This window comes from Coregonus lavaretus (genome assembly GCF_964263955.1).
Source record: "Coregonus lavaretus genome assembly, chromosome: 27".
Classification (NCBI taxonomy): domain Eukaryota; kingdom Metazoa; phylum Chordata; class Actinopteri; order Salmoniformes; family Salmonidae; genus Coregonus; species Coregonus lavaretus.
Genome location: NC_140014.1, coordinates 42,736,234 through 42,762,581, shown reverse-complemented (window position 1 = coordinate 42,762,581; position 26,348 = coordinate 42,736,234). Strand labels below are relative to the sequence as shown.

Below are 26,348 nucleotides of genomic sequence, written 5' to 3'. Positions count from 1 at the left end.
AGGTTATGCAGTTGGCCAGGTAGATTATGCAGTGTGCCAGGTAGATTATGCAGTTGGCCAGGTAGGTTATGCAGTTGGCCAGGTAGATTATGCAGTTGGCCAGGTAGGTTATGCAGTTGGCCAGGTAGGTTATGCAGTTGGCCAGGTAGGTTATGCAGTTGGCCAGGTAGATTATGCAGTTGGCCAGGTAGGTTATGCAGTTGGCCAGGTAGGTTATGCAGTTGGCCAGGTAGATTATGCAGTTGGCCAGGTAGGTTATGCAGTTGGCCAGGTAGGTTATGCAGTTGGCCAGGTAGGTTATGCAGTTGGCCAGGTAGATTATGCAGTTGGCCAGGTAGGTTATGCAGTTGGCCAGGTAGGTTATGCAGTTGGCCAGGTAGGTTATGCAGTTGGCCAGGTAGGTTATGCAGTTGGCCAGGTAGGTTATGCAGTTGGCCAGGTAGGTTATGCAGTTGGCCAGGTAGATTATGCAGTTGGCCAGGTAGGTTATGCAGTTGGCCAGGTAGGTTATGCAGTTGGCCAGGTAGGTTATGCAGTTGGCCAGGTAGGTTATGCAGTTGGCCAGGTAGATTATGCAGTTGGCCAGGTAGATTATGCAGTTGGCCAGGTAGATTATGCAGTTGGCCAGGTAGATTATGCAGTTGGCCAGGTAGGTTATGCAGTTGGCCAGGTAGGTTATGCAGTTGGCCAGGTAGATTATGCAGTTGGCCAGGTAGATTATGCAGTTGGCCAGGTAGATTATGCAGTTGGCCAGGTAGGTTATGCAGTTGGCCAGGTAGGTTATGCAGTTGGCCAGGCAGGTTATGCAGTTGGCCAGGTCAGTGCTTGCAGGGGCTCACCTCTGGTTGTTCGACAGAGTATATGAAGGCCTACAATAGTTTCAAAATCAGTTGAGTATAAAGAGGAATTATTATTATTTTTTTTATTAATTTTTTTAGCAGACGCTTTTATCCAAAGCGACTTACAGTCATGTGTGCATACATTTTTACGTATGGGTGGTCCGGGGTTCGAACCCACTACCCTGGCGTTACAAGCGCCGTGCTCTACCAATTGAGCTACAGAGGAACACATCTCACTGCAAGTTCTTCTTTTGGTCAGAGTGAGGAGGAAATGCCCCAGAGATATTTCAGATGATCAAAAACGTATCATTTGATTATCAATCAAAACCTATACAAGTTGTATACATATTATAGAAGTTGCCACAATAAACAAAAACATCCATTGTACAATAAAACAAAGACATGTACACATTTGAAAACAGGCTGATGGTGATAGCAGAGGGAAAGGCTTTCAACAATTCTCATTATTTTAAACTCACAACAAAATGCACACAGGGGTAACTCAAAATCCAAAACATCAAAAAAGCACCTCACCGCCATGTAAGAAAGGTTTTAAATTAAGTGCTTAATAAAACAGGGTGGTATTCACAACACATACAGAACACAAATGCATGTGACTTGGGTAAACATGGCAGTGGAAGTCCTGGAACTCTGCCAGAGACTTATTATTATTATTATTATTACTATGATTCATCTACAGCATGGTAGTTTGCACTGCTAAGAAAAGCAGTGATGTGTTTTAACTGAAGCAAATCATTTATGCATCCACAGATAAATGAAACAAAAACAAAAAACATCGTTTTCATCTTGAGAGTTGATGTTTATTAAAATAATCCTTTTCACATTTAAATACAATCTCAGTAGCTAGGTTTCCATCCAGTTGGAGACAGATTTTCATGTGAATATTCTAGAATCCGCATAAAGAAAATATGCACATTTCTATTTGTCAAACAGCAGTCAAGCGTCGATCATCATGTCACCAGAATAAGAGACTCTCAATATTTATTGGAAAGGAGCATCAAGCTCATCACCCGTGGCCCTTTCACCACCCTGTGAAGTTCATCATAACTTATTTCATCTGTAGCCTAATAAACTGCATGGTTTCCCGAGTCGTAGTGGGAGGACCACACACCATATCATCGCGTGACTCAAAGTTTACGTCGATTTGATAGTTATTATATCGATATTTGCGCATAAAAAGACGTTTTCCACTTCAATTTCTCGCGTAATTAATTTTACACAGACAAAAAGATCGCACCGAAACTTTCAGGTTTCCATCACAGCTTTGCTTGCATAAAAACTGTGGATGGAGACGTCGTTTCTAAGGGGGAAAATAAACAGATTTAAGATAGCGAGGGTAACGTCATACAGGAGAAGGGATGAGGAGAAATTAATATAACTTTAATGAATACGCAATCATCACTGCACCGCCCACCAGCATCTGACTGCACAATAGCTATAAAAACCCATTCTACTGTGAATAATCTGTGGATCTTCGGGTAGGGTTGCACCAATTCTGGTAACTTTCAGAAAAAGTCCCAGGTTTTCCAGAAATCCTGGTTGGAGGATTCCAGTTAGTTGATTCCCTCCTTGGTTATTCTCCCGATTCCAGGAAACCTCCAACGAGGATGTCTGGAAAACCTGGGAATTTGGGGAAAGTTATATGAATTTCGCAACCCTTAGAGGGGGATAACAGGGAAAAGGTGATTATAAGTCAGTCAGTGTCCCATAGAGTAGCCATCATGTCAGTTCTGTACAAATCGAAAAGGAACCAACGAGCTCCAAGAGTCATTATCAGCAGCTTGCCCCATCCCTACTCCAACTAGCATCTGGTCCCAGATCTATTTGTGCTGTCATTGTCATGCGGGGTCCGGAGGGGTCAGTCAACTTCCCCCTCAGGAAGTTGGAGCATTTTGAATTTTTGGAGCATTATGAATTTTTTTAATGATTTCTTTTTTAAACCTTCAACTGCCATTTCCTGAAACCTAGAGTCTTAAATTATATCAAACAATGTAGTCTTGTGTTTGATCCTAAATTAAAATTGAGGTGGCCTCAGTGACACTTGAAATTACATTTAGGGGCAATGATTATTCTAATGAATAGGTGTCTTTATGTGGATAGTCTTATGAAAGTGTAAATTGGCTTCATTTTTGTTTGTGGAGAATATTCTGAATAATTAAATTACTGGATGCAATGTATTAGTCTAGCTTACTGTAGGCTATTTGGAATATGAAACAAATTGAACGAGGCCTAGATGAGCTTGTTTCAGATCTCCATCCCTGACCTCATCCATCAGGTCAGACTACTAGGCTACCATTCATTCAACATGCCTTGTGGCGGCAGTTAGCTTAGTGGTTAAGAGCGTTGTGCCAGTAACCGAAAGGTCGCTGGTTCTAAAGGTCGCTGGAAAAATCTGTCGATGTGCCCTTGAGCAAGGCACTTAACCCTTAATTGCTCCTGTAAGTCGCTCTGGATAAGAGCGTCTGCTAAAATGACTGAAATGTAAATGTAATGAAAATGTTGTCGTCATTGGTGAACTGGCTATTATGACATCATTAGCAGCCTACAGTTGACCTCCAGCTATATGACGAGGACAGATCCACAACTGATTCATTAAAACACAGGCCTGCTAATCTTTACACGTCCAACATGGCTTTCTTATTGGGTACTAGGGGAAGAGCCCTCCCCGCCATGTCTGTTTCCATCCACGCAGCGAAGCGCACGTTTCCGTGCTCGTCAACGCGCTCGTGCCTACCACTGTTTGCGGGGGATCAAAGCATGTGCGGGGCAACGAAAGCGTTCTCGGTTAGTTTCATAAACGCTGTAGCTAACTACTTCCGTCGTAATGACACGCCTTGACTAAGGAGCGAACTAGGAAATAATAGTGGTTATGTGCTTGAGTAACACATAACATTTTGGAAAATGGTGTTAAGCAAACAATTCTTTCTCCATTTTCCCTCACACATCAGTGGTATCAACGGACGAAGTGGAGTGCTGCCATCTAGCTTGAGGGAGGAAAATAGTACAGCGACTTTGGGGTGGGGGGGGGGGGGGGGGGGTTGGGCTGGAGCCCGAGAGCTAGAGATTTTTCCTCCTCGCCCAAGTCCTCCGATTGGCTCTGCTCCAACTTCAGACGGTTGAGTCAAAAGCCACAAATTTGCCAACTAAAAGCCTATTTTTGCTATTATTTTAGGGTCGTTTTTTTTTTTTTCTTTCATACCAGCGTACTTTGACCTAAAGTTGCGTGCATGGTAGGCAGGTGTGAACAGCAGAAACAGATCTGGCACCAGGCTAGTCTTCGACGACAAGGAGAACACGTCTTCACCTTACCCCAGATCACAACAACATATCTATTATGACATCATTCATGTTCTATCTCCCTCCAGGAACGTCGTGGATCTCGTGCATCTCTGGTGAATAGGTCAACAGGACAACCATGACCCACAGGTGCAGTAGCGCCTGAAACAAACACAAAATGGGCCCACAGACATTTCAGTTGATTCAACTGGGCTTAAGATCATTGTGACATTTTGAACAAAAGAGTGTGTAAAACAACTTTAAAAACAGCAAGAGACTGGTACTGGTTTTATTGGTATTATTCAGTTAAAAAGGAGTAGAGAATTTCAACTTACATTTCGGTTAGCCTTACTATGTACAGTAATTATAGTGGTTGCAATAAAAGTTTGCATTACAAAAACATATGAGTAGCATTAGAGCAAAAAGACACTCACCATATACAGTATTACAAAAACCCGAGCCATGGGGTAGCGTCTCAGGAAGATTCCTAATCGGATGCTGGAAGGACAAGATTTTTTTTGGTTTGTTGTCGAATTGTGAGATATGATGCGACACTCGTGTGGTTGAATGGTAAACATTTGTGTCTATAAAATCTGAATACAGCGTCGCAAAATATATATTTTTAAAAAACGAGAATGGAATTCCAATGTTCTTTAACAAAACAAAACACAAAAATAGCTCATGTATTTGTGACAAGTTAACAATACCAAAACAATTCCTCAAACTTAACTTGAGGTAAGGCCTGTGTGGTTGAGTGGTAACATTCCAGAGACTAAGAACAAACATAACAGAGACCTGAAGGTCTCTGGCCTGTCTACCCGTTTCTGTACTGTCTGTAAAAAGTGTGTTTTGATCCAGCCAACCCTCTGGTGTAATAGCTCACCTGAACCGGTCGATAGTGCTGGCAGCCTTCCGTACCTGGCCATACACTCCTGGACTGTCATGGTCATTGAACAGGATTGGTGCATTCCTCTGTCGTGTCCCTGTGTGAGGTCAACATACAAAAGGCTTCAGTCCTGCCATCCAAGGGGTTATGGTGAAATCATAAACAAATCTCAGAAACATATTTTGCTAGTAACATCTCAGCTTCCAAATCTGCTCAATCGCCTTTTTTTTTTATTAAAACCTGCAAATGCATTCTCTTGGACTGGATAAAAAGACCAGAGCCACGAACGATAAATTAGTGGATCTTTAAAGTCCTGCCACTGGAGAAAATTAGTGCTATATTTAGGAACAAGGAACAAGACTTATGGGATTCCTTTTTGCTATCTGTTCCCGCTAATCTTGCAGATACCTCGAGAAGTGTCAATATAAAAAAAATATTGTGAATCTATAGGTCTTCAAAATTTACAACTGGACTCTGGTCATTTTGATTTCGCTTTCTTGTTGTATAGCTGTACTTTTCCTTGTTGTATAGCTGTATTCTTTGTTGTATAGCTGTAATTTTTTCTTGTTGTAGAGCTGTATTTTTCTGGTTGTAGAGCTGTATTTTTCTGGTTGTATAAATTTACTTTTTTTGTTGTGTATAGCTGTAATTGTTATTGTTGTATAGCTGTAATTTTCTTGTACAGCTGTATTTTTTCTTGTATAGCTGTAATATTTTTGTTGCATAGCTGTAATTTTCTTATTTTTCTTGTTGTACAGCTGTCATTTTCTTGTTGTACAGCTGTCATTTTCTTGTTGTACAGTTGTATTTTTCTTGTTGTATTTTTCTTGTTGTATAGCTGTAAGGCCTCTGATACACTACGCTACAGTTAACTTAATAAAGACAATAAAAATAAATAACTTTAGGGGTAATGAAACATTGTACGAGCAGAGAACTGAAAGTGAATCAGTTTTGTTTAGTTCTGTTGGTTATGCCATGTTTAATGTCATCTTGTTTCTTCTTGTTATTGAAAGATACGTACAATTTGTTATGATGTTGATCTGAAACAAGGACAATTAAATAAATAAAAATATATCTAAAAAGAACCAATGACATTCAATTGGAGGCGGGATTAAGAAGATAACCAGTATGGTTGAAGCCCATTAAGAAGGAAGTCATACAAGGGTCAACAACCAACGATTTTGAAACGCATCTCGCTTTGATCCAGTACGTCTATGTTGAGATATGTCTGTGCACCTGTTTGCTGTTGTAAAGAGTATGTAGCTTGGGGCTACACATTATTTATGGACGTATGTCTGGTGGCTGAGTGGTAACACTGGGTGGTCCTCTGTAGCTCAGTTGGTAGAGCACGGCACTTGTAACGCCAGGGTAGTGGGTTCGATCCCCGGGACCACCCATTACGTCAAATGTATGCATGCATGACTAAGTCGCTTTGGATTTAAAAAAAAGTGTCTGCTCAATGGCATACTATATAATTAACATTATTATAGATTATGACAAACTGGTGTGCTTTTGTTAAACGCTAGTCGTTTCCTCAAATCCTAGCAATGGAATTTCACATAGCGGTCTTGATAGACGCTCCCTCATAAGTGGCAGTAGTCTCCAAGGTTACAATGTTGCAACAATCTCTGAAAAAACGTTGTGCAGACTCAAATTTATATTTCAATTAGTATTCTGAGCAGTGAGCACACACACTGCAAATTTTTCATCTACACTGCAAATTTTCATCTACAGATTTCTTTGATGAAACATTTCTCAGTTATGATTTTATGCAGATGTCACAAAAAGCTCATCTAGAAACACCTAAAGCATGCTGTCTATGTTCTAAAAAAAAGATGCATTTCATGGCCATGTTTAGTCAATTTCACATGGAATAACACTGTTTTGTTGTGTGCTTTCATATAGCATCTAGCTGTGAGGCGAGTTGTGGCTTGTTCACCAGAACCAGCCTTCCTGCTTCCTGTTTTTGTGAAAAGTGAGCCTGATTCTGGACCAGCGGCTGACCAACAAACAGGCTTTTCTTCCTGACAGGAGAGTGAAGAAGCCTGGTCACATGCTGTCAGCACATCAGTATTACTCCTGGGCCTTGGCCAAATCTTCACATCAAAACTGAAGCAACAGGGAGCAACAGAAGTGGGTTGAAAAGTCACCCGGCTGAATGCTTTGATGACTTAAGAGACTTTGAGAAACAAAGAATTATACAGGAATCTGAACATCTAAAATGAAACGGGCTGAGGTCTTGTTGTTACAGTGGCTTGGGGATGACAGAGATTAGAGTTTGTCTCTAAATAGACAGAGGACCTCCTAAATGCACCACAATGTCAGACAGAGGACCTCCTAAATGTATAATAATAATAATATATAATATAATATATAATATGCCATTTAGCAGACGCTTTTATCCAAAGCGACTTACAGTCATGCGTGCATACATTTTTACATATGGGTGGTCCCGGGGATCGAACCCACTACCCCTGGCGTTACAAGCGCCGTGCTCTACCAGCTGAGCTACAGAGGACCACATGCACAGAAGATCTGAATAAAACAGGTTCTCAACCCACCAAAACACATGGAAATGATCCGAGCAAAACACACAAAGGAGATGGAAAGATAGATTGAAAAAAAAAATCATTTTTTGTGATCTGCGTGGAAAGAGTGATCTTCACAAGCGACACCTTGATGTGCATCTGCAAACACACACAGGAGATAGACCACACAGTCGCCAGCAACGTGGAAATGCTTTCTGTCAAAAACACCTGCTGAAAAGACACACGATAACTCACACTGGGAAAAGACCATACATCTGTGACGGATGCAGGAAGAGCTTCACCATCAGATAAAACTTAAAAAGAGACACCAGGCACGGCACACAGGAGAACGCCCTCATCACTGCACTGAATGTGGGAAGACATTTGCCGACACCAGCGATCTTAAAAAGCCACCAGCGGATCCACACAGGATCCGAGTGTGGAAAGAGTTTCCGTCATTCCTGTACGCTCAGTGAGCACAAGAGATTTCCCTCCCTCTGCTCTTAATGTGGGAAACGCTTTACATGTACAAAACATTTGAGAGGCCATCTGAACACAAAAGAAATCAAGGAAAGAGCTCGAGTGTTGAGTGCTTGTTCATCAAATACAAAAAAAAAAAGCTTCTTAAATCTCAAATCAATGTATTTATTTACTTGCAATGACGATCTATCAAATAAAGTTAGCTTTTGGCATCAAGAAAAGTACTACTTTAAGCTGGCTGACCATTTAGTCCAGGGGTGGGCAATCATTTTGTCTCGAGGGCCACACCAGGATTAGAAAATTCAGCGGAGGGCAGCAGAGATTTATTTCCGGACCAATTTGTTCGTCAAAAACAAAAAGGGCAGTTATTTGAAAATATATAGGTCTATTATAATTTCGACATACTTTATCTAGTTTTAGACGTTCAAGAGTGGCCTGGAGTGTTTAAAAAAACAAAATAAATTATAATTCCCCCCCCCCCCCCCAAACTAGCCATTAGCCTGGACCCAGACCAATACACCTAAAGGAGTTGGCTATACATCATTACCAGATCTGGGACAACCAGGCGACCTAGTCATATCTATCCACATGACATTAGTCTCACCTGAGCTAGTCAAAAGTAGTGTACTACCGTACATAGGGAATAAGGGGGCCATTTGAGACGCAGTCCCAGCCTCACCTGGGCTCTCCATGCTGCTCATGTTAATGGCCGGCCCCCCGGTCTGCCCTCCTCCCTGGACGCTCTTCAGCTGGGCCTCCAGCCTCTCTAGCTGGACGAGCAGTGAGCTCTTCTCTGTTCCCAGGGACTCCAGCACGGTCTGTTTCTGGATCAGCGTCTCGGTCAGCTGGTGCAACCTGCTCTCCAGTTCCACCTGGCTACTGCTGCTCAGAGCCTTATTGGTCAACTAGGGAGGAGGGGGAGGGAGGGGAGGGAGGGAGGGAGGGAGGGAGGGAGGGAGGGAGGGAGGAGGGAGAGAGAGAGGAGGGAGGGAGGGGGGAGGGAGGGTAGGGAGGAGGGAGGGAGGGAGGGAGGGAGGGAGGGAGGGAGGGAGGGTAGGGAGGGGGGGAGGGAGGAGGGAGAGAGAGAGGAAGGGGGAGGGAGGGAGGGAGGGAGGGAGGGGGGAGGGAGGGAGGGAGGGGAGGGGAGGGAGTGAGGGAGGGGAGGGGAGGGAAATGTAACAACATTACTTGTGCTACTTCTAAAATCAAATACGTTTGTTGGTAGCATACGGTCTAGCAGATGTTATAACGCGTGCAGTGAAATGCTTATGTTCCTAGCTCCTAACAATGCAGTAGAATGTCAATAAAGTACACAATATTATATATATACACTACCAGTCAAAAGTTTGGACACACCTACTCATTCCAGAGGTCTTCTTTATTTTTACTATTTTCTACATTGTATAATTATAGTGAAGACATCAAAACTATGAAATAACACATATGGAATCACGTAGTAACCAAAAAAGTGTTAAACAAATCAAAATATATTTTATATTTGAGATTCTTCAAATAGCCACCATTTGCCTTGATGACAGCTTTGCACACTCTTGGCATTCTCTCAACCAGCTTCATGAGGTAGTCACCTGGAATGCATTTCAATTAACAGGTGTGCCTTCTTAAAAAAGTTAATTTGTGGAATTTCTTTCCTTCTTAATGCGTTTGAGCCAATCAGTTGTGTTGTGACAAGGTAGGGTTGGTATACAGAAGATAGCCCTATTTGGTAAAAGACCAAGTCCATATTAAATGGCAAGAACAGCTCAAATAAACAAAGAGAAACGACAGTCCATCATTACTTTAAGACATGAAGGTCAGTCAATCCGGAAGATTTCAAGAGCTGTGAAAGTTCCTTCAAGTGCGGTCGCAAAAACCATCAAGCGCTATGATGAAACTGGCTCTCATGAGGACCGCCACAGGAAAGGAAGACCCAGAGTTACCTCTGCTGCAGAGGATAAGTTCATTAGAGTTAACTGCACCTCAGAAATTGCACTTTTTTTGATTCCATATGTGTTATTTCATAGTTCTGATGTCTTCACTATTATTCTACAATGTATAAAATAGTACACATAAAGGAAAAACCCTTGAATGAGTAGGTGTGTCCAAACTTTTGACTGGTTCTGTATATATTTACAATAATATATATTGGTGGGATTGGAAGTGATGCAGACAATTACATTGATGAAAGTTACAATCTACAGTTTTTCTTCTCCTTCATGTTTTATTTTATTTTATTTTTATTGTGTTTTTGAATGCACTTTAAATAAAGATTGGATTTGACGATGAATAAGAGTGATTGTTTACCTGGTTCCTGAGCTTCTGCATCTCATCCTCCCGATCCTTGATGCGACTCTGCAGTGTGGTCTTGGAACGGTGGCTTTCTTCCTCTGCATACTGCAGCTCCTACGTGACACAAAAAGGCACACACTTAAAACGTTCCCCTTAGCCCAGATACAGAGAATGAAACAGACTGGGACTACCTGGACCTGTGGTCGAATAAAAAATAAAAAAAACGCACATTTTCCAATTGCGAAACGCTTCGTAATGTTTTTCCGTTACACACCTTAAATGAATAGGACCAAGTTTCACGTTTTATTAGTCGTATGCATTGGATATGCTTGGTCCATTGAAATGCTTACTTGCAGGTTCCTTCGACAGAGCAACAATAAGAAATAAAAACACAAATAAAGTAAATGTCTCAGTAGAATAGAATATACATTTTAGCATCAGTATAATACAGGAAGGAACCATTTATAATATTTACACGTGTATTGGGGAAGGGGGGGGGGGGGGGGGGTAGTGTATAAAGTATAATAAGCAGTATAATAAGAGTCTGGTAGCAGCAGGTGTGATGTGTGTGTAGCATGAATGTACACTACATGGCCAAATGTATGTGGACACCTGCTTGTCGAACATCTCATTCCAAAGTCGTGGGCATTAATATGGAGTTGGTCCCCCCTTTGCTGCTATAACAGCCTCCACTCTTCTGGGAAGGCTTTCCACTAGATGTTGGAACATCGCTGCGGGGGACTTGCTTCCATTCAGCCACAAGAGCATTAGTGAGGTCAGGCACTGATGTTGGGCGATTAGGCCTGGCTCGCAGTCGGCGTTCCAATTCATCCCAAAGCTGTTCGATGGGGTTGAGGTCAGGGCTCTGTGCAGGCCAGTGAAGTTCTTCCACACCAATCTCGACAAACCATTTCTGTATGGACCTCGCTTTGCCCACGGGGGCATTGTCATGCTGAAACAGGAAAGGGCCTTCCCCAAACTGTAGCCACAAAGTTGGAAGCACAGAATTGTCTCGAATGTCATTGTATGCTGTAGCGTTAAGATTTCTCTTCACTGGAACTAAGGGACCAAGCCCGAACCATGAAAAACAGCCCCAGACCATTATTCCTCCTCCACCAAACTTTACAGTTGGCACTATGCATTCGGGCAGGTAGCGTTCTCCTGGCATCCGCCAAACCCAGATTCTTCCGTCGAGCTGCCAGATGGTGAAGCGTGATTCATCACTCCAGAGAACGCATTTCCACCACTCCAGCCGATGCTTGGCATTGCGCATGGTGATCTTAGGCTTGTGTGCGGCTGCTCGGACATGGAAACCCATTTCATGAAGCTCCCGACGAACAGTTCTTGTGCTGATGTTGCTTCCAGAAGCAGTTTGGAACTCGGTAGTGAGTGTTGCAACCGAGGACAGACAATTTTTTTACGCGCTTCAGCACTCTACTGAAGTCCCGATGATGTGGATCGGGGCATGTTCCCTCCTCTGCTTCCTGAAGTCAACAATCACTCCTTTGTTTTGCTGACGTTGAGGGAGAAGTTGTCATGACACCACAACGTCAGTTCACTGACCTCCTTGCCTATAGGCTGACTCATCGTTGTTGGTTACCAGGACTACAACCGTGGCGTCGTCAGCAAACTTGATGATGGAGTTGGTGTCGTGCAAAGCCGCGCAGTCGTGGGTGAACAGGGAGTCCAGCAGAGGGCTGAGGACACACACCCCTGGGGGGGCTCCTGTGTTAAGGGTGTTGTTGCCAATCCTCACACCATGTGGTCTGCCCATCAGGAAGTCCAGGATACAGCTGTAGGGGGCGGTGTCCAGACCCAGGGCTCTGAGGTTGGGGGTCGAGCTTGGAAGGAACAACAGTGTCGAATACTGAACTGTAGTCACCAAACAGCATTCTCACATAAGTGTTCCTCTTGTCCAGATGTGGCCGTGTGAATAGCCGTGGAAATGGCATCTTCCGTGAATCTGTTGGAGCGGTGGGCAGATTGGAGTGGTTCCAGTGTGCCGGGCCTTGATGTGGGCCATGACCAGCCTCTCGAAGCACTTCATGATGACCGAGGTGAGCGCGACAGGGCAATAGTCATTTGGGCATGTCACCTTGTTTTTCCTTGGGCACTGGAACGATGGTGGTTTCCACAGCCTGGGACAGGCACAGGTTGAAGATGGTCAGCAAACACTCCGAGGTGGCTCAGGGATGCCATCTGGGCCGGTGGCTTTGGGAAGATTCACTCTTTTGAGTTTTCCTCACGTTGAACCTCGGAGAGTGAAAGCACCTGGTCGTCTGGAGCAGTGAGAGTCTTCCTGGATTGTCAGCGGTTTGCCTCGAAGCGAGCATAGAATGTGTTAAGCTCGTCTGGGAGGGAGGCGTCGGTGGGCACCGCACAGCTGGATTTTGCCTTTGTAGTCTGTGGTAGTCTGTAGTCCTTGCCACATACGACGCAAGTCTGAGTTTCACATTAATTCAAGTTAGAGGCTGTATTGTCTTTTTTGTGTCCTTAAATGGATTTGCCTTGTACGCGTCGCTCGCCACCGAGTCATCGGGGTTCGTTCTGCTGACATTGAATGCTGCAGTACGGGCTCTCAGCATTGGACGGATTGTTATTGGAAATTACTGCACGAACATTCTGCGCAAACAAAGTAATAATTAAAACGCAAAAAATCAAAGTCGAGCAGGAACAGGGCAAGACGCGCTCCCTCCTCAACGCCGCCATCTTTACCCACTAGTAAAGCCACAGGTGATTCCTCCCATCTCTGTCCTCCGTAGCGGGGGTCGACGCGTTAGCAGAGTGCCACCCACTTTTCACGGAGTCGCAATACATTCCCCGCTTATACCAAGGCTGTATTTGCCGCTAAACAAAAATGTGTTCAACATCCACTGACGTAACTAGCACTTTTTTACTAGATAGCTACAGTAGTTGCCTTGGTAACCAAACAAACAGACTCCCTAGCTTAGCTAACTAAACCGTCAGTCCTAGCTTGATATTATGAAAATCGAATTCAACATTTCAAACTACTTTTGCTTTCAACAGCAGCTCAAACATAAAACATGTAAGAACGAACTTCATAGCCATTAAAAATTATACCGTACATTACAGGGAAATAAAGCATGCTCTAGAATGCCCATCAAGCCAATCAGAAAGGAGTATTCAACAATGCCATGGTATAATATTGTATATTACGCTACCTGTTTGTAGCGCTCCACCTCGGCCTCCACTTCCTGCTTGGCTCTGGTCTGTTTGGCCTGCTGCTCCTGCATTTCCAACTGCTGCTCTCTCCATGTCTCTGCCTCAGTTAGGGCTGCTACCTCCAAGTACTGAGAGAGAAAGACCACAACATCGCACTCTTACAGCCAGGCCATCCGACCACCAAGGTTGTCTTGAAATGAGCATGTTCTGTGTGGCTCAGTAGGTTGCTAACAACGGCAAGGACACGAGTTCAATTCCCGCCGCAGGGATACCGCAGGAATCACATAAACACACTAAGAATGCATGCACTCACACTGTACTTTAAGTTGCTTTGTATGTGTGCTAAGCGGGTCTGCTAAAAGAGGGTCTGCTAAAAGAGGGATATATATCATTGCAACCGTCTCCAGTCCCTTCTCACCTGTATCTCAGCTCGGAGCGTCTGCATCTGTCCCTGTAGTTTCTGGATCTCATCTCTCTGCAGCTCCTTCTCGTGTCTGAGCTCCTCAAGCTCCAGAGCTAATGTTCCTCCTCCCTCCAGCCCGTCCAAGCCTGACCCTTCCTTCAGACTGCTGATCAGCTTCTCTTTGGACTGGAGGGGGGACACACACACGGGTGGGAGAAAAATAAAAAATAAAAAATAAAGCATTTGAAAGGAAATAGTGACTTGTGTCCTAAATCTAAAATGTGTAAGTGGCTCTGGATAAGAGCATCTGCTAAATGACGAAAATGTAAATGTAAAATGTGACAGATGAGAGTTAAATCTCTATCTCTTGAAAAAGAAAAGGAGAGCCTCTCACTCTAGCAGCTCAGATGCAATAATTTAATATCCTAATGACCAACGTTTCGACAGACAAGCTGTCTTCATCAGGGTATAATTTCATTTTTCAAGACTTTTACGCCGTCAGCTAGCACCTCCCCTAAATAGGTGAGCGTTTCTTTCGCCTCTTATCTAAATCTCTCTCTCTTGCCTGTAGTATGCGGGAGGCCTTGTGCTTATAGTCCTGGAACTCCTGCTTGGCATTCTTCAGCTGCTGTTGGAGGTCCTCCACCCGGTGCCTATCCTCCGACGCCCGTCTCTCGGCACCCGTCACAGCCTCCGCCAGCGTCTGCCTCTCCGCCTCCACCTTGGACAGCCGCGCCGCAAACTCACTCTGTGGGTCCCAAGCAGAGGAAGGACGTGTTACAGTCCATGGTTGACTTACAGGAAGAACTTGCCCTGTTACCACTAGTTATCTGTATTTGACAGATTAAAGATTCATAAAAAAAAAACTGTCTAACAAATATCAATGTGTACTTGACAGCTGGGACCGTGTGTGTGTGTGTGTGTGTGTGTGTCTGTGTGTCTGTGTGTCTGTGTGTGTGTGTGTGTGTGTGTGTGTCTGTGTGTGTCTGTGTGTGTCTGTGTGTGTCTGTGTGTGTCTGTGTGTGTCTGTGTGTGTCTGTGTGTGTCTGTGTGTGTCTGTGTGTGTCTGTGTGTGTGTGTGTGTGTGTCTGTGTGTGTGTGTCTGTGTGTCTGTGTGTGTGTGTCTGTGTGTGTGTGTCTGTGTGTGTGTGTCTGTGTCTGTGTCTGTCTGTGTGTGTGTGTGTGTGTGTGTCTGTCTGTGTGTGTGTGTGTCTGTGTGTGTCTGTGTGTCTGTCTGTGTGTGTGTGTGTGTGTCTGTGTGTGTGTGTGTGTGTGTGTCTGTGTGTCTGTGTGTGTGTGTGTGTGTGTGTGTGTGTGTGTGTCTGTGTGTGTCTGTGTGTGTGTGTGTGTGTGTGTGTGTGTCTGTGTGTGTGTGTCTGTGTGTGTGTGTCTGTGTGTCTGTGTGTGTGTGTGTGTGTGTGTCTGTGTGTGTGTGTGTGTGTGTGTGTGTGTGTGTCTACCTGCATCTGTCTGTAGCTGTCCTGTTCCCTGCGTAGGGCCATGTCTGCCTCCCTCAGTCTCTCCTGCATGGTCGCCATGGCCTGGGACTGCATACTGCTGCCTTCCGTGGTGTCCTGGAGGATCCTGGACATGAAGGGGCTACAAAGTTAATTTACTTGTCGTCTCCCTAGTGCTATAAAAAAAAAAAACTTCAGTGTGATGCTTCACTTCCTCCACTGTCCCGGTTCCCTTACTTAGTGGGCTCGGACCAGTGGTCCTCTGATCGTAAAGACATGTGACCGCCGTCCTTGACAACATACCAACCAGTTGTCCTCCAGAAAAGGATGCGATTCACTGGCTCCGTCGGCGACATTTCAAGCTAGCTGTGGAGTGATCCTACGGCACGTTCTTACCTCCGTTACACGTAGACTACCCTATTCAGAGAGCGCCTCACACAGAGCCTTCCGGAACAAGCCTTTACCATTTCTACCCATGTAAGTGCTGTAGCACATTGTTTATTCTCAGACTTTTCTGGGGGTTTTTAAAACTAATATGTAAATGTTGAAGCAGCAGGACATCCCCATTGAATACATCTATTAATTCACAAAGATTTGGTTCATTAAACGTACCTGGACATATGTCTGACAAATTGAGTTGTCTTTTACTAATAATGAATGAAGCAGCCAGATTTAGTCCTTACAGGCCTATCCATCTACAAAGATTGTAAACATACCGGGACCTCTCAGTCTGTGCCTCCTCCAGAGCAGAGCTCCGTGACTTCAGTAACTGATCTGCCTCATCTAGCCTGATCTTCAGCACAGCCAACTGCCCGTCCTTAGCACTGAGGGCCTCTGTGAGGTCATCAACCTGCGACCGCAGCTCCCTGACCGTGCGGTCTGTGCGAGACTGGTCCGAATTCCACTTCTCTGTGCGTAACCGTGCCTGGTTCAATTCTGTGGGAAAGAGTTTATGACCATACAGTTACACCCACCACAGATACACATACATGAGCATAGCCTGATCCCAGATCTGTCAGTGCCGTCTTGGCATGACAACATCCATCATCATGACAATGACCATAGGAGTTGGCAAGACAGCAGAAACTGATCTGGGACCAGACATGAGTCTTCTTCCTAAGCCTTCTCTCTCAGCTCTCTCACCCTCCTGAGTGTCTTTTGCTCTCTGGATGATGGAGGCCAGTTCCTGGTTGAGGGAGGTGACCTCTGACCTCAGCAGCTGGTTCTCCAGACGCAGACTAGACATCATCTGACTCTGCTGCTCCACTATAGGGGGCGGGGCCTGGGCTGGGGGAGGGGCCTTGTATGTGGGCGTAGACTCTGATAGGTAGCTGATAGACTGGGGAACAGCCAACCCAGAATCAGAACCATCAGGTGTGTCTGGGAAAAAAAGACAGCAGATATATAAAAGGAGGGAACTTTGAACTGATCTCAATTAGCAATTGTAACTTTAACACTGTCTTGATTACTTCATAAACGTGTATGATGTCGGCCAAACATTCGAGATCAAAGAACAAAACAGCATACATGTTGTGCCTTGACATTAAAAATTACCAGTTTAAGTGTCAGTACCTTGACTTTCTTTGGCAGAGCCATCCTCTGAACCCCCTGTTTTGGCACTGTGAGTACTGGTGGATAGAGAGCTGGAGCTGGAGGTACGAGACATGCCCCGTAGGGAGGGGGGCGTGGAGGGGGCAGAGGGGACCATGAGGGGGGCAGCTGCCAAGGCAGGAGGTGCTGGCTGGGGGGAGCCTGATCCTTCAGGAGACACTCTGAGAGGATCTCTGGGTCTGACCTCCCTCCTCTCATTGGCCGGAGGGTCTGAGCTGTTAAGGAAGTCAAACAACAGGTCATCATCCACATCTTGCTCACTCTGACTCTTCTTACTGGGCCTCACGAAGCTGGAGGACGGTTTGATGGAGCTGGAGGAGGAAGCAGTGCTGCAAGACCCCAGGGGAAGGGTGCTGGTGGTGGAGACGGTGGCTGAGCTAGTCAACAGGGAGCCTTTGGATTTCTTGATGTTGCCAGCAGCTGCAGTAATGAAACCAGATCCTGATGCATTGTGGGAGGTGGAGTTCCCATAGGGGTGTTGCTGTGTCTCTGATGTGTTGGTGCTGTAGCCAGTGCCGGTGCTACTGTACTGAGAGTTGTCGGTGGAGTCAGGAGCATCGTAGGCTGAGGAGAAGGAGGAGGTGCGGCCTTGGGGTTTGGTCAGGCTGGCAGCTCCTGCATCCACTTTATTCAGGAAGTCTTCAGCTTTCCCTGCCAGGTCGGCGAACCAAGACATTCTGCATCCTAGAAACACAAATGAACCAAAACCTAAATGAATCAGTTTGTCAGATTCGAGAATTAAATTACAATAAATAGCTTTTTGTGACAAAAGACATTATCCTAAAACCAAAACATCATGCTAAATGTTATGATGACATAGCTTCTACCGTACAAACAGATAGCAAGATTGTTGATGTTATGGCTAACATCTTTGAAGGTTAGCTAGAAATCCGGGTAATCACTTAACCCTCAAAATAGTACAAATGGTCTGTGTGGGTAGGTTTAACAACATACTGAGATATCAACTTTCAGCTATTGGCATTAATCACGGGTGGATTACACAGGGTTCGACAACTAAACTAGCTTAACATACTAGCATCCATTAGCGCTAACTAGCTAGTCGATTTACCGTATAACAACAACGACGTCCAAAATTACAAATATCCCAGACGATTTATAAGCCGGGATTAATCATCAACAATAGACTGTAGTGTCACATTTACACATTATCTGGTAAATCTTTGTTAGCTAAGTATTTGCTTTGGATCTGGCTCATACGTGGACCAGGAACTACCGCAAGGACCCCAAAACAGAACGTCTATCTCAACGCCTGATTAAAAATACAAACCAGCTGTCAGAGTTTTGACACAGATAAAACAATGAGCCAGATGTTTCACCGGATGTATAAAATCTGAAGCATCCGGTTGGCAATTCCACTCACCACCAAGGTGACGAGAGGAAGCCCAGTGGCCGGCAGTGGGAGAATTGAATTTGGCCGATATTCTGCTAATTTTCCCTCATCGATGGAACATTTGATCTCAATATAGTTTTCTGTTCCCAAAACTAGAATTTGTTAAGAACAGAGTGGACTAAGTTTGGTAGACTTTACCATTTTCCAATGTTTCAAAATGTGTGTTTGTTCTTTAGCAGGAGTACAAGGGTGAATTGAGTTATTACACGCGCACACTTAAGAGTAGGCGTTCCCTAAAGGAAATATGCAAATAATGCTAAAACGCACCAATAGGATCTCGATAGCTCGTACTTGGGTCTGCCCACTATGATTCATTGGTCCATCTTGGGTTAGTTATAACAAAATATTTGTTTTTTAACACGTCACTGGAGAGAAATTGTTGACCACTGTGATATTGCAGTGGGCTTTGAGTATTACTAATTCCCTAATATTCATTTTTAATTTAAATATCAGTAGTCCAAATCCCTCATCTAATCCCTGATACTGAAAATCAAATCCCCGTTTATTTGATCGAACAGAAATGTCGTAATGTTTAGGCTGTTACAAACGTACTGATATGAGTGAATGCAGGTGGCATTCTGGCAATTGTTCACACGCATATCTGCCATCTCATTGGCTAGAATGGTCCCACCTGGCCTCACGCCTTCACTCGTTTCCATTTTCAATATAACAAATAATATTTTGCCCTGTTTAATTTGGGACTGCGGTCAAGTGACCAGGCCTAAAACTAGTGACTGGTCGTTTGCGAACTAACCGCTCTTTTTTGAACGAATTGCATCTTTGAAAGAGCCGTTCAGCTATCATAAATTGAATGCACCAATTTGTAAACCGCTCTGGATAAGAGCATCTGCAAATGTTTTGGCTCCCTGATTTACATACTGCTACTACTACTGCTTTTTGAGCTCATAACTCCGTATGATGCTTGCTAAAATGATAGGTTTACAGAGTCACGTATAACAATACAAAATCAGCGTTTTCTACTCTATGTTTTGGGTTAATAATGGATTTTTACGGCGTTATAGCGATTCACTTTTCACACATAACAATGTTTGTTTTTACTCCGTTGCTATGGTCGCCGGCGGTTGTCGCCCTAACACGCCTGGTGGCTAAATTGATGATGTAGTTAGTGGCTACTGCCTAGCCAGTTTTTTTCTTTTTCATTTTAGCAGACCCTCTTATCCAGAGCAATTAGGGTTAAGTGCCTTGCTCAAGGGCACATCGACAGATTTTTCACCTAGTCGGCTCGGGGATTAGAACCAAGCGACCTTTCGGTTACTGGCACAACACTCTTAACCACTAAGCCACCTGCCGCCCAGTGATCTAGCTACCTATATTTCAGTAATTAGCTATCCTTCTAGATGCGGTAGTCAGTGGATAAACTAAATTGAATAGTTGGAGATATTTGTCTGAAAACGAATTAGTCGCCAGTTATTGTTGCCCGTGGTGTAACGTCAATCATGCCCCCTAGACGATGTCTTTCCGTCACACTTTCATACCAACATCACCTTAGCCACTGTTCCTCGTGAAACATCAGCAAGTTGAGCAGTCTTGGCCCTAAAATTGACCCTAAGCATGATGGGATGTTAATTGCTTAAACAACTCAGAAGCCACACTTGTGTGGAAGCGCCTACATTGTATCCCTCATTTCCTCAAGTGTTTCCTTTATTTTGGTAGTTACCTGTAATTCCATGGTTGATTTAATTGACCCTCCCTTTTAACTGCCCCTAATTGACCCATTTTTATATACAAATTCCGAGTCCGTTGGAGAGGATCAGACTGAGAAAAGTGAGGTGTAGAATCACTGATCTACACATAGAATTCCAGGCCGAATAATAGACTTTGTGTGATTAAGATTCGCAGATTAAGATACGCCTCCCCTGGCTTAGGCGATCCCCCCACCAAACACAACCAGACATTGATTGATTGATTGATTGGAGACAGCTTGTGTCAATTAAATAACATTTCCTAGGATGTCCTACCTGCAGCAAACATGTTGGAAATACCGGTAAAAGGAAAGCGCCAACATTTTTTTGTGTGAAATCATGGCCCTAATCAAGTATCAAATAGGGCTAAATTGTAGTGTATGTACAGAATGCCCCTGTGTTGTACACTTTAAGCCACTAGATGGCAGTAATGTGCTATTACCTCTACTGAAAGTCCACCACACCTGTATTGAGTTACAGTGCCTTCAGAAGTATTCACACCTCTTGACTTTTTCCACATTTTGTTGTTACAGCCTGAATTTAAAATAGATTAAATTGAGATTTTGTGTCACTGGCCTACACACAATACCCCATAATTTAAAAGTGGAATTATGCTTTTAGACATTTTTACAAATTAATACAAAATTGAAAAGCTGAAAAATCTTAAGTCAGAAAAGTTTTCAACCCCTTTGTCATGGCGAGCCTAAATAAGTTCCGGAGTAAAAATGTGCTTAACAAGTCACATAATAAGTTGCATGGACTCTGTGTGCAATAATAGTGTTTATATGATTTTTGAATGACTATCTCATCTCTACCCCAAACATACAATGATCTGTAAGGTCCCTCAGTCGAGGAGTGAATTTCAAATACAGATTCAACCATAAAGACCAGGGACGTTTCCAATGCCTCGCAAAGAAGGTATTAAATATCCCTTTGAGCATGGTGAAGTTATTAATTACACTTTGGATGGTGTATCAATACACCCAGTCACTACAAAGATACAGGCGTCCTTCCTAACTCAGTTGCCGGAGAGGAAGGAAACTGCTCAGGGATTTCACTGTATTATGTACTGTGTTCTACTATACTGTATTTTAGTCAATGCCACTCCGACATTGCTCGTCCTAATATTTATATATTTCTTAATTCCATTCATTTAATTTTAGATTTGTGTATTGTTGTGAATTGTTAAGATACTACTGCACTGTTGGCGCTAGGAACACAAGCATTTCACTACACCCGCAATAACATCTGCTAAATATGTGTATGTGACCAATAAAATTTGATTTGATTTGATACAGAGTTTAATGGCTGTGATAGGAGAAAACTGAGGATGGATCAACAACATTGTAGTTACTCCACAATACTAACTTAAATGACAGAGTGAAAAGAAGGAAGCCTGTACAGAATATAAATATTCCAAAACATGCATCCTGTTTGCAATAAGGCACTAAAGTTAAACTGCAAAAAAAAGGAAAATAAATTAACTTTATGTCCTGAATACAAAGCGTTATGTTTGGGGCAAATCCAACACAACACATCACTGAGTACCACTCTTCATATTTTCAAGCATGGTGGTGGCTGCATCATGTTATGGGTATGCTTGTCATTGGCAAGGACTAGGGAGTTTTTTAGGATAAAAATAAACTGAATAAAGCTAAGCACAGGGAAAATCCTAGAGGAAAACCTGGTTCAGTTCGCTTTAGAAAAGACACTGGGAGACAAATTCACCTTTCAGCAGGACAATAACCTAAAACACAAGGCCAAATATACACTGGAGTAGCTTACCAAGACGATATTGAATGTTCCTGAGTGGCCTAGTTACACTTTTGATTATATCGGCTTGAAAATCTATGGCAAAACTTGAAAATGGCTGTTTAGCAATGATCAACAACCTTGAAGAAGGTAAAAAATAATAATGTGCAAATATTGTACAATACAGGTGTGCAAAGCTCTTAGAGACTTACCCAGAAAGACTCACAGCTGTAATCTCTACCAAAGGTGATTCTAACATGTATTGACTCAGGGGTGTGAATACTTAGTGTGTAAATTAGATTTCTGTATTTCATTTTCAATAAATTTGCAAACATTTCTGGTCATTATGGGGTATAGTATGTAGGTGAGAGAAAAAAATCAATTTAATCCACTTGAATTCAGGCTGTAACACAACACATTGTGGAATAAATCAAGGGGTATGAATACTTTCTGAAAGCACTGTAGCTGTTTCAAAAGGGTAATGTGAGCATAAAGCCCATTTTCTAGCGTGTTTTACTAAGAGACAAAAAAAAACCCGAGTAAAAACACACCAATCTCAGTCCTAATTTCAATGTAGTAAATGTTCGCTCATTTCTCCCTGATAGTCAAACTGAGCCATATATTTCCTATATGCAACTTCAGTACCAAACTGTTCTTGCTGCTCCCACAGGACAATCCTAATGAAAAAGGTGTACACCACAAAGTAGAGACTGGATTTAAAACCTCCCGTAGTGGGGTTTTGACACTGGCAAATTTGGTGGGGTGCTATGCGTGGTCCTCTGTAGCTCAGCTTAGCGTCTGCTAAATGGCATATTATTATTATTATTATTATTATGCTGGCCCAATGGTTCCATGGCCACATTGAAATAATGAATGAGACTGTCATGGTCATTTTTAGTGCCAAATTTGGAGAATAGTTTGCCTCACTGCTCTACCCCTGCCTACTCAGCGTAATATTTCTGTTGCTGCTAATGGATTTAGGGATTGAGCCTAGTCCTAGTCTAAAAAGCGAGATCAATGGAGTTTTATTCATTGAAAAGTGCTTTTTTTTTAGCTTAATCTGTATCAGGGAAACCTGCCCTTAGTGTACGGCAGGTAGCTTAGTGGGTAAGAGCATTGTGCCAGTAACCGAAAGGTCGCTGGTTCTAATCCCCGAGCCGACTAGGTTAAAAATCTGCCGATGTGCCCTTGAGCAAGGCACTTAACCCTAATTGCTCCTGTAAGTCACTCTGGATAAGAGCGTCTGCTAAAATGACTAAAATGTAAAATGTGAAAAATGTACCACGGGTAGGCTTTACTTTCTTCCAGTTGTTTCCTAGACACCTCCTGGTGTATATATTGCTGTGTCTGTTGTAACGTTGTTTAGCTCCTGGCTGATATCGTGTTTTATCTGTTGTAACGTTTACATTAAATGCTCATCAAATAAGCCAATAGGCAGAGGGGTAGCCTACATAGTCTAATTCTCTGCATGGTAATAATAATTAATTGTATTTTGTAAAGTGGTTTCTTGCATCATACAACACAAAAACAATGCAATTTACAGTCAGCTATTTGTGCCCATGGTGTTACAGACCAAGTATAAAATCAATAATTCATGTCAAGCCCTTCATAATGTAAAAACGTTTTTAGAAGTATCACGCAATGTAGGCCTGCATTGAACACCACATAGTGCATTCAGAAAGTATTCAGACCCCTTCCCTTTTCCCACATGTTGTTACATTACAGCCTTATTCAAAGATGGATTGCATTTATTATTTTCCACATCAATCTACACACAATACCCCATAACGACAAAGCGAAAACAGGTTTTTATAAATTTTTGCAAATATATAAAAATAAAAATAAAAAAATACCTTATTTTGACTTTTAACTTATACAATATTCAATTTCATTAGATTTTGGATCACAGTTAAAATGCAGCAATTACTCATCAAGAGAAGGAGGGAAGATGGTAGAGAACTTCAAGTCAGACATTTTAAAGTGAAAGTTACAAACTTTAGACGCCTTTTATACACTACAAGTTTGGAAATTTCATACAACAACAGGGTGATCAAACTAATATCCTACACCCGATCAAACTAATATCCTACACCCGTATACATTCAGAGAAGTAAGCCAATTGTTGCAGCAATAGTCGTGTTCACAACAAGAGTCTAGCCTACGTATAATAAGCTTTTCAGTGAGCAGGAAAGGATGTTGGTGAAGCATACCCATACCAATAAAAAATAAGCTTATTTTAACTGACTGTAATTGGCTGATTTTAACTACATGAAGTTCATGATGATCAGCTGAGATGCCATACGGTGTCCTTCTCCTGCGGGAACATTCAGAACACACACAGACACATCAGCACTGACTATAGCTTTAATTTGATATTGTTGAATGTGTGAGCAATAGCGAAGTTAGCTATTCAAAGTGCCAGATAGGTAACCATGTACATTAACTGCTCATCATTATTACTCACGTCAATAAGCACCATCAGCTGACAGAATATCTCGCTAAGTTAGCTACAGAAGTAATGGAGAAATCTGACCTTTCTGTAGCCGGTACCTCTGGCCAGGCAGCTTCCTCTACTAGCAGGTTGACCTTTCTGTAGCCGGTACCTCTGGCCAGGCAGCTTCCTCTACTAGCAGGTTGACCTTTCTGTAGCCGGTACCTCTGGCCAGGCAGCTTCCTCTACTAGCAGGTTGACCTTTCTGTAGCCGGTACCTCTGGCCAGGCTGCTTCATCTTCTAGCAGGTTGAGGGACTAAGTTACTTCCACTAGCTAGCATGACTATAGCCAGTAACCAGGTAGCTAGCGCAAGGCAACTTTGTTCAGTTGTTGAGTTTATTCTATTGGCATGCTAACTTCATAAGTTTTGCATCATGAGTATTTTTAACTTCATGTCACTCACAGAGTCTAGCCCTTTCTTTGTGATGCCAACCTAGGCTTTAGACACATCCCCTAAGCCCTGTGAATATTCTATGAGGGGGGAGTGTACTTCCGGGTATGAACAAAACATTAAACAAAAAATATAAAAAAATTGAACACATTTTATTGTTATTTGTTTTGTTATTCCATGTCCAATTTTGACACAATAAATAAACAAACTCTCCGTTTTGACTCGGAAATCAAAACGGAGTCTGACGCAAAGTTTACTGTGTAGCCTATGCGAAGGTTCTGAATTTCATTATAAAAAATAAATCGAAGCCAAATTATTGTTCAGATGGAAGACAGTTCAAATAAACATTTGCTGCTTTTCAGCCAACATCTGCACATTGCTTTAAAGTAGGAAGTAACTCCAGAAACGTTTTGGTCGTCGGTAGCCTAAGTCTGCAGCGCATGCTGACAACGATGAGAAATGAAATGTCAACATGACCGGGCGGAGCCAGCAGCAGTGTAGGATGATATTATGCAAATATAAATTGAACTATCATTGGTCTATTATAATCAGATCGCTGTGTGACGTTATGCGGTTGGTAAAAAAAATACATCCCACCCAAACACTCTGAAATACCAGGATTTTTTTTTCAAACAGCTGTTACAAAAATAAGGCGTTATCATAGTTTTCTAAATTTTGTGTGGAAATATTTAAAATCTCATTTGACTTCACTGCCCCTTTAATGAAATACAAATAAAAACAATTGTGTGTCTTCAACTGAGTACCTTCGACTCAGTTTCCGGAAAACATGTGATACCATAAAGTGTTGTGTATTCGTGCACCCAAATTCAGGAGGGGACTGAAGCGTGAATGGCTTGACTGCAGTAATTTGGGGGACCCTACAAAAAGCACACAAAAAAAACTTGGACAGAACATTTTGTGAATAATTGGATGGGATAGAGCTAGGGTTAATATTTCTGTTAAAAATGACCATAGACCAAAAATCACTCATGGGGATAGTTCCAACACCCCCAGTTATCTCAATTGTTTTTCCAAATTTTAGTCATTTAGCAGACACTCTTATCCAGAGCGACTTAGAGGAGCAAATTAGGGTTAAGTGCCTTGCTCAAGGGCACATCGACAGATTTTTCACCTAGTCGGCTCGGGGATTAGAACCAGCGACCTTTCGGTTACTGGCACGACGCTCTTAACCACTAAAGCTACCTGCCGCCCCACTGGTAATGGGGAGAAAGACTAAAACACAAATTGGACACAGACGTTACGAAACAGCGCCTCTCTTTATTCTGCCGTATTATTTACATGGCATGCCACATCAATACAGGAACTGACTTAACGACACAATCGATAACACTTAGAATCTGCTCTGGAAATGGGGAGGTACCAAAAAACTAGATATATATAAAAAAAAAAAATCAACAATTCTCTCTGTGATCCATGTAAAATGGATTAATTTTAAACCATTTCTTTTTGTAGACTTTACAAAGTGCTGTCCAGGCAGATAATGGGTCAGCGCTGCTGTCTGAGAGAGAGAGGGTGATCAGGTGATACTGTCCTCAAAATCTTAGGTTGGGGGGAAAACCTAAATCATGTACGAAAGAAAATCCAGTCGGTGTTGACGACAGGGAAAT

The 26,348-nt window shown here is 42.9% G+C and overlaps 1 protein-coding gene across 2 annotated transcripts; it reads right to left on the bottom strand.

The window, feature by feature from the left end:
* Positions 1-936: 936 nt before the first annotated feature.
* Positions 937-18,216, bottom strand: golga5 (golgin A5). Of its 2 annotated transcripts, XM_084144430.1 has the most exons (14): positions 18,040-18,207; positions 16,932-17,654; positions 16,503-16,739; positions 16,076-16,295; positions 15,363-15,486; positions 14,468-14,650; positions 13,918-14,088; positions 13,499-13,627; positions 10,332-10,430; positions 8,710-8,935; positions 5,020-5,119; positions 4,571-4,634; positions 4,170-4,298; positions 937-2,480 (listed from the first exon to the last, which is right to left on the bottom strand). In XM_084144430.1, exons 2-13 carry the CDS (start codon positions 17,644-17,646, stop codon positions 4,212-4,214), a joined length of 2,355 nt encoding a protein of 784 aa, XP_084000556.1. In that variant the 5' UTR covers positions 17,647-17,654; positions 18,040-18,207; the 3' UTR covers positions 937-2,480; positions 4,170-4,211. The 2 variants fall into 2 exon arrangements, with proteins under 2 accessions (XP_084000556.1, XP_084000555.1); XM_084144429.1 differs by lacking the exon at positions 937-2,480 and having other exon boundaries at positions 4,055-4,298; positions 18,040-18,216.
* Positions 18,217-26,348: the final 8,132 nt, after the last annotated feature.

What these genes read in the sequence shown, in the direction of transcription:
- golga5 (XM_084144429.1), bottom strand. Translation starts at nt 17,646, where the DNA reads ATGTCTTGGTTCGCCGACCTGGCAGGGAAAGCTGAAGACTTCCTGAAT. An exon ending in GCACAGACTGAGAGGTCCCG is followed by an intron (nt 15,487 to 16,075) that starts GTATGTTTACAA and finishes CTTCATGTCCAG; the next exon opens with GATCCTCCAGGACACCACGG. An exon ending in TTTTTGTAATACTGTATATG is followed by an intron (nt 4,299 to 4,570) that starts GTGAGTGTCTTT and finishes TGTTTGTTTCAG; the next exon opens with GCGCTACTGCACCTGTGGGT.